The 7,753-nt window shown below is 39.6% G+C and overlaps 1 protein-coding gene across 1 annotated transcript; it reads right to left on the reverse strand.

Moving 5' to 3' along the window:
* Positions 1-749: 749 nt before the first annotated feature.
* On the reverse strand, positions 750-4,581 carry LOC149013950 (ACT domain-containing protein ACR8-like). The gene is made up of 7 exons (XM_089159301.1): positions 4,071-4,581; positions 3,383-3,428; positions 3,180-3,294; positions 3,006-3,073; positions 2,349-2,915; positions 2,153-2,257; positions 750-2,038 (listed from the first exon to the last, which is right to left on the reverse strand). Exons 1-7 carry the CDS (start codon positions 4,130-4,132, stop codon positions 1,673-1,675), a joined length of 1,329 nt encoding a protein of 442 aa, XP_089015427.1. The 5' UTR covers positions 4,133-4,581; the 3' UTR covers positions 750-1,672.
* Between the last annotated feature and the right edge of the window lie 3,172 nt (positions 4,582-7,753).

The following is a 7,753-nucleotide window of genomic DNA, read 5'->3' on the forward strand; positions in this document are numbered from 1 at the left end:
ATGATATTTTATTCCCACAATCTAAGCTTGAGATTCTGAAAGCTAAAAGACAAGACTTCATACCTAAAAGAGAAACTATGGAAGCAGGAATTTGGAATTAGCAACTCTCTTCGTTGTCTTTACATTAACCTTACAGGCAGAGAAGGGAAAGATGTACCCTCCCTTCTTAGCTTCTGTGACTTATTCTCCCTCATGTCCCTATCAGAACCTTAAAGAAGAGATAGAAAGTAGGATTGGAGCTAGTCGCTGGTAGTTAATTGGGCAGGGCAGGGAACAAGTTGGAATGTTGACAAAAACCAAATCCAACCTCTTCCTTACCTCTTCTCCCATGCTCCACCGAATCAGTTGTCAACACATTTTGATTACTGGTCAGGTCACGCATGAGCATTCACACGTCTTGTATTTTATAGGTCTATAATATAAATTATAGTTTGGCTCTATATGTAATTGGAGCAAATTTTTGGTCAATCAGATATGTAGAAAATTTTCCTATACAATTTTAAATTTCTTATGATAGTACATTTTGTCTGGTTTGTTTTCTTCTTTGTGGTTATACATGAAATCTAAACATTTTTAGGCTTCAACCTACTCTAATCAGTTAGCTAAATCGTTTAAGATGGTAAAGTAGTCTGAATACATTGAATATCGAATGGCTGTATCCGTGAACTACTCCCAATAGATTGAAGCAAGCGCTCCTGCTCCTGACCCACAATACACGAAAATTTCAAGGGCGGTTTGAATTCAAAACGTTCATTTTCATGAGAGTCAGTTACTTCACTTCATTCACCTCTTCAAGAAAACATGCTCCTAGGCGTTTTGTAACTGGATTCACGCCACAAGCCTGCAACCATGTTGTTCTACTTTGAACGCTTTACTGATTCATTTAAGACGATTTCTATATTCTTAGGTTTGAATGCTTTTTTCTTTCTAAACTTCCATTCTTTCTTTAGAAAAAATGTCTCCTTCGGCGGTGAGTGATTTGGTCAAACTTGACCCAACATGAGGCCCACAGTCTTATCACCACAAAAGAAGCTTCATCTGAACCCACAAACACAAACCCCTGATGGGAAAGAAAACTGAACAGAGAGAAAAGACAGAATATACAAATCTGGTCAAACTATTGGAATTAACACCTAAGAAATGTTACAATCAAATCGGCTATGTACAAGTCGTTAGGGGTAGTAGTGTCGTATATTTGATCCTAAATTTGTCCATGCCAAACTACTCTTTCGTCTTCTTTGTCAGCAAATATGAAAAGAACAGACTAACAGAAGAAATCAGAGCACTCCAGCCAAAGTCCTTTTCTTTTTTCCAACTTGTCCACCGCCTATTCCCATGCTTTTTGTCTCTTTCCATCTTCCAATCAGAGATGATAGAATGCAACGTTCTGAATTTGAAATTTTAGGATTGGCCCTTTCTGTATCAACCAATAACCCACCTACCTCATCATCACAGGTCATCACTTTCTTTTCCTCTCTTCTTTTTGCTTCATATGTACAAAAACCCAAAGCAGAAGTAAAGGATATGCTACACATGGCCCAGAAACGCATCGACCCAATTTTCCTTTTTATGCCCCCTTTCCAATATGGAATCTGATGGATTCTTATCCTTAATCTGAACACAACTCGAAAAAGGAGAGAGACTCTCTCTACCTTTCCCAGTTGTGTTCAGATTAAGAATAGGATCTGATCAATCCCAAATTGTATAGGTTCTTTCTCACTATACTCCCCAACGATAATAGCACAGCCCCTCCTGTCCCCATCATTGTTGTATTCTCTTCCCTTTCATTCTTCTTGTAGATCAATGGAGGTTCCTTCACTTTTAGGTCGCTATACCCAATATTTTCTCGTACAGCCTCGATTGTTTTCGGATCTACCGGGTTACCAGCTGCATCTGTAACATAGAACACATTTATAGCCATATCACTTCTTGTAGATATCTCTGCTCTCGTCACATTTAGTCCATTTTCTCGGAACGTTCGGGTCACATCTGATAACAGTCCCTTTCGGTCCATTGTGTACAATTCTAGCTTTACACCCTGAGCACACCAAACAAGACAAACGTTTTTAGATTTCCCTCCCTCCACGACATGAATCATCTTAAATTCTTAACCCAAAAGCTACAATTTGAAAATAACAGAAGATTCCAATACCTCGGATGCCCTTCTTTTAATAGCGGCTTGCAAGCATTGAATAACTCTTTGCCTCTCAGCTTCTGAACTAATGGGAGTACCATCGGTGTGCCTAATGTAGAATTCCTGCAATAGAATTAAATTATTTGAATTAATCAACAAAGCATACACAATGAAAACCAAAATTAATAATAGCAATTTTAGAAGTTTGCAGTACCTGATACGCTTCATTACTTGCCGTGTCAAGGGTACCATGGAAGACTACATACCCCATGTCCGTCAAGGTGCATACCACATCAAACAACAATTTAGGCCGATCTTTACACTGCACGTTAACAATTGAGTATCCTCTCTCTACCCAATTCTGAACTGAAACTGTTGGTGTGGCTTCCATTGAGACCATGGCTGACTTTCGTTCGTAATCACGGTCCGCAAACATCATCTGATGAAGCCGGCGTTCTGTGTGGGTGACAGCCATGGAAACAGCAGTCTTGGCACTTCGGATGTCATTATCTCCCTTGAGCACATTTCTCAAGCGCCCTTCAATTCTATTAATTTTCTGGGAGTCTTCAATTGGGAAACCAGACTCACAGTCCTTAACATAGATCAGAGAAGCAATCCGTCCATTGTGAGTCCATACTTTGGATTCCACAATATTGCATTCTAGGTCAGCAAGAACAGCAAACACCTCAGAAAGGAGACCTGGCCTGTCTGTACCCGTTAGTTCTAATGCAGTGACGTCCTTGAACTCAATAGATCTGACGGAATTATAGGAACAAAGAGACTGTAACAGAAGACGAAACCCCATTTTAGCTTTTATTATGAAATCATTATGAACAAAAACGGAGATCTAAACTCAACGGCTTTGAATTACCTGCTCTATGTAACTGATAACACTTTCATCGGTGAGTTTGTTTCCGTTTTGATCAGTCACATGGAAAACTGTAGATAGAGAGGTTATTAGACGATGAGAATTCATAAGCATCGGGAGAATGGAAAAAGTTTCAATACAGGTAATCCATGGCTAGAATTTGTGTTCCTTGCTTACCATCCATGAACCATCTGCCGTCCGAGGAGATGTAAGCTTTCTTAATACAAAGATTCAGATCTGTAAGCACTTGAACCGCCTCCAAAAGGATTCCGTGCTTTCTGGCACTATCAACCTAAAATTAACAGCCAGAGAAGTCAGAAGAATTTCTAACTATATCATTAGGGTTTCCGTCTATGTTTGAGGGTTCACAACAAGCTCACCTTGACCAGAGTAGCAGTATCGCAAACGGCATTGTCGATGACGACCCTGAAAAAAAGGTCATGTGGAAAAGTTCAGGAGAAATTCTTCATCAACATTTTCTTAAAATGAATAATCAAAGTGAGAATGCAAGAATTCTATCATGGGAGGCGGAAAATAAGGGAGAGGCTCAGCGTTCATTCCAAAAGTCAAGCTAGAGGGGACGGAAAATTCTCGAAGATTAAACGAAATAAAAGTCAAAAAAATGCAAACGAAGACGAAATCAAACCCCACTCCCCCAAAAAAAATTGAAAAATTCATATTCAGAACAGAAAGTCGAAATTCATCAAATTTGAATTGGACGAGATTCAGAACGTGTAAGCGCAGAAACAGAGACCACTTCAGAATGTCTTAGCCTTGAAATTCATGAAAGCCAGAGAACCTATATCTTTCTCGAGGTTTCCGGAATCACCTATTCTAAGCTCCTTACATCACCAGAGAGAAAAAAGGTGAACAACAGAGGAAAAAGGTGAACAACAGAGGAAGGTCAGAAATTTTGTAAATTCATAGAAAACAGAGTCCATCCTGAACAAGTCGTTTAACATTTATAAAATAGAAAATCTCTACCAATTTGTAACCACTGAAAAACAAATTTTACCACAGAATATCATCAAAACAACGGAGAAAAACGAATCAAGGAAAACATCTAACCTTGGAGTGGTCATTCGAATGAGAAGCTTCTCATATTCGTCCAGACATGGAGTCCATTCCATCTTTACTTGTATCAACACTGACACTCCTTTCTTCCCTTCCTCAGTTCCTATATCTCCCTCTTGTCGAAGCGAATAACCAGAAACCAGAACTAACCTCCTCCTTATAACTTCCTTCCCGCTTTAATAGCAATAAATCTCTCAACCAACACCGAGTGAAACAAAGACACTCACCTAAAAATAGCGCTCCTCCGCTAGATATAGCTTAGTGCATGGTCCTTCCTTCATTAACTGACAAACTTTGAACACTCATCTTCTCCATCGATGAAATCGCCATTAAAAACCTTACCAGAAAACACCTTTTCTTCTTCTTCTTTACTTTCCTTTGTTCTTCAAATTTCCTTTCTCTTTCTCAGTCTCTACTTCCGTCTCGCTCCAACCACGATTTCCAATTTTTCTCTCAGCTTCTCTCAAGTGAGTCAGATTTGCAATTTCAGAACGCAAAGCAGAAAGCAAACGTTACCTCACTCACTTTGCAACGCTTGTGTCTTATATATAGATACATGAACACATGAATCAAGAAAATTAATACTAATTTCTTTATTAAAATTATGATATTATTTTATAATTTTCAAAACCACGCCTACACGCAAAGCGTAGACGGGTCACATGACGCGAATTTCTCGTCCCTGCTCGAATGACCGACCGACCCACGCTGACTCTGACCTTCCTAACCCTAAGCCAGCTATTTCCAACTTACAGGTCAACCACTACAAAGCAAACGTGTCCTTCAGTCGTGTTCCTGATGGTTCAACCATCCAGGTTGGAAACCATTATTGTAAACCGGACAGGATTGGACCGGACCACTTTGCTTGCATTCCACTCTAATCAGATTTGTGAGATTCTAGATCAACGCTAGAGAACCTGATAGATCTAGATCAATGTGTATCGAAGGTTAGAGATGACTTTGAAATTAAGTTGAAGCTGCCGACCGGAATTATGGTCTCCACGTTCGCTCGTGTCGGCAATTCCTAATGATCAACTAATTCTCTAGTAAGTTCCAGAACGTACCCCTCGTCTACCTTATTTAATTCTGTTTTTAATATGCCGCCACTGAGGGCAAATTAGTCTGTTCACATGTAAAAGCAGGTGGTGGTAGATCATGTGGTTACATCAGAAGGTTAAGTACTGGCTACCGAGGATGTGGAATCTATGCTCATTCTAAAACCCACGTGTGAATGAGACTTTAAGTCTGGGTTTCCATGGATTCTAGCATTTTTTTGGGTGAAAGTGAAACCATGGATTCTAGAATCATGCACGAGTTTTGTTGAGTGCATTGTAAGGATAGGTTTAATTCCATTCGCAATTTGAAAGGTTGGTGCCTTGGTGGGCCGCATTTGAAAGGTTCCTCCGGCCGAACCAGATACTATATAGACCAAAATTTATTCCGGTTCAGGCATATTAATGAGATGCTTCTTGTGATTAGAGGAACTGAGGAAGGGAAATCGTGATGATTAGTATAATTACAATGTCAGGAGATCTTGCAACTAAATTCACTTACGAGGTATCTCAGGGTATAATTCCCTGATTAAAGGGCAGATTAGTCCACTGAAAAGTGAAGCATGCTCCATTGTTTTGGTCTCTCTGTTGGCTTGTAATCCATGTTCTAGATTTTGAGGGAAACTCAAATCTCCGACGTGTCCCACTTGCATTGGTTAAAGTAGAAACAATGGTCCTACACAAGCTGACTTCAGACAGCCTGGAAACACGCATTCGGATTGGACTTATTGTGTTGCATTTAAACACATCTGAAGCATTTCAGGCTCGGCACGGGTTACTATTATAATGGAAATCGGCCCCGCGCCGAAGGGCTGTTTGGTTCCATGATCGAGATTTCCCGGATCGACGATATACCCGTGGGTAAAAACAGAGAAGATCACCTTACCTAAAGCGGAATCGAGATTTATGGGAGGGTGAAATCCGAGATTTCAAAAAGTATCATTTGCCATTCCAAAAATCACGTCGATCAAATAGTTTTTGGATGAATCCGATTTCTTCCACACCAAACACTAATTTTATAAATTATAACTCCATAGATTTGAAATCTATAGATTTGAAATCTCTAGATATTTGAAATCTCCAGACTCGTGTAACCAAACAGGCCCTTACACATCCTCTGTAAATCAGATAAAGATACCAATCCAAGGGATGCGAAGTTTAACTAGAAAACCACTTCCAAACTATGCGGCTAAAAGAGAGTTAAAAAAGGGTATAATAAACGCGGTTGTTAATTGTTGGGAGAACGGTCACAGTGTGGGACCCATCAGAAACTGGTTTGTCTGGACACTGTGGGGGGGGAGTGGAGTGGGTCCAGTCATGTGATAGGTGTCAGAAAACACGTGCAACAGGGCTCGCCGTGATATACGGCACCGACGACGTAGATACAAATCATACAATATAGTCACGCTCTTTCTACAGTAACCGTTTACCACTCTCCGACATGAACGGCACAAAAATCAATCAATTAAGAATAATATCCTCTCCTTAACTACCGTGAGAGTTGAGACCCTGAGATTCCGTTTGCGGCCGCACGATCGTTCTTCATCTTATGGCACGTCGTGTCATGATTCCGCCACGTAGGCATTTGCGACGTGCGTAGTTGTTCAGACGAGCTGAGCACATTCTCATTCTTGATGCAATGGGGGTATGGGTCCCACTTGTATACATCGTGTAGGCTGTAGCACAAACCTGCCGCTATTTATTTATTTATTCTCATGGAGAAATTGGAAAGTCAGTTAACATGACAGTTGGGACAGTTGAGCTGTAAACGAAAGGATACATGCCTTGTCACTCTCTACTCTCTGAAGAGCCATCTGATCTGAACTCTGAACTCTGCCCCAGCAGAGGAGACGGTGGTCAGCTTTTTCGTGTTCGGCTGGATTCTTTGGCGGGAGAAACAAGCGAGGTTCCCGCCTAATTGGTTTATGGATGCCAGGTCATTCTAGAAAAGTCTACGTAGCGGGATTTTCAAAATGTGAAGAGTGGTAGGGCCCAAACCCTAACAAAAGCTTTATTTCTAGATATTTATTAGACTCTTTCATCAGACGAATCTCACAATATGCGGGGTTAATTTCGGAATATAATAAAATAATTTTAAAATATAACTTTTATGGATTTTCACATGGGCTCACCCAATATCTGGAGTGAAAAAATGTTTTTTTTTTTTTTTTTGGTAATCAGTAGTGAAAAAATCTCTTGACAGAAAGACAATCGTCGTGTTGCTAACTTAGGAGTCACGTTGAATAGAATGAAATTCTCTCATTTGCGACTTAACATAGAAATAATAAAATATTTAAAAATATTTCAAAACACATTGAAAATTTTCACATATTATATAATTAGCTAGGGTTGAAGTCATGATCTTTTTACTAAGAAATATTGATCCTTGCCAACTAAGCAATCCTTTGATTAATCAAGATTAATCCTAAATTGATTAATCAAATAAGTTGATTTAGATTGGAATTGACCGATTATTTTATTGAATTCCAAATGATTTTTTTTTTTTATAAATCACAAATCTTTCTGTTATGACACCAAAACCAAGGTCAGGACATTACAAAGCTCCACTAACCATTGAGTGACCAAACAGTCTCCACCATTGACAGGTGTTTCCTTTGAAAAAGC

This window comes from Hakea prostrata, chromosome 6, assembly GCF_041222555.1.
Source record: "Hakea prostrata isolate BN-2017 chromosome 6, UWA_Hpros_2, whole genome shotgun sequence".
Classification (NCBI taxonomy): domain Eukaryota; kingdom Viridiplantae; phylum Streptophyta; class Magnoliopsida; order Proteales; family Proteaceae; genus Hakea; species Hakea prostrata.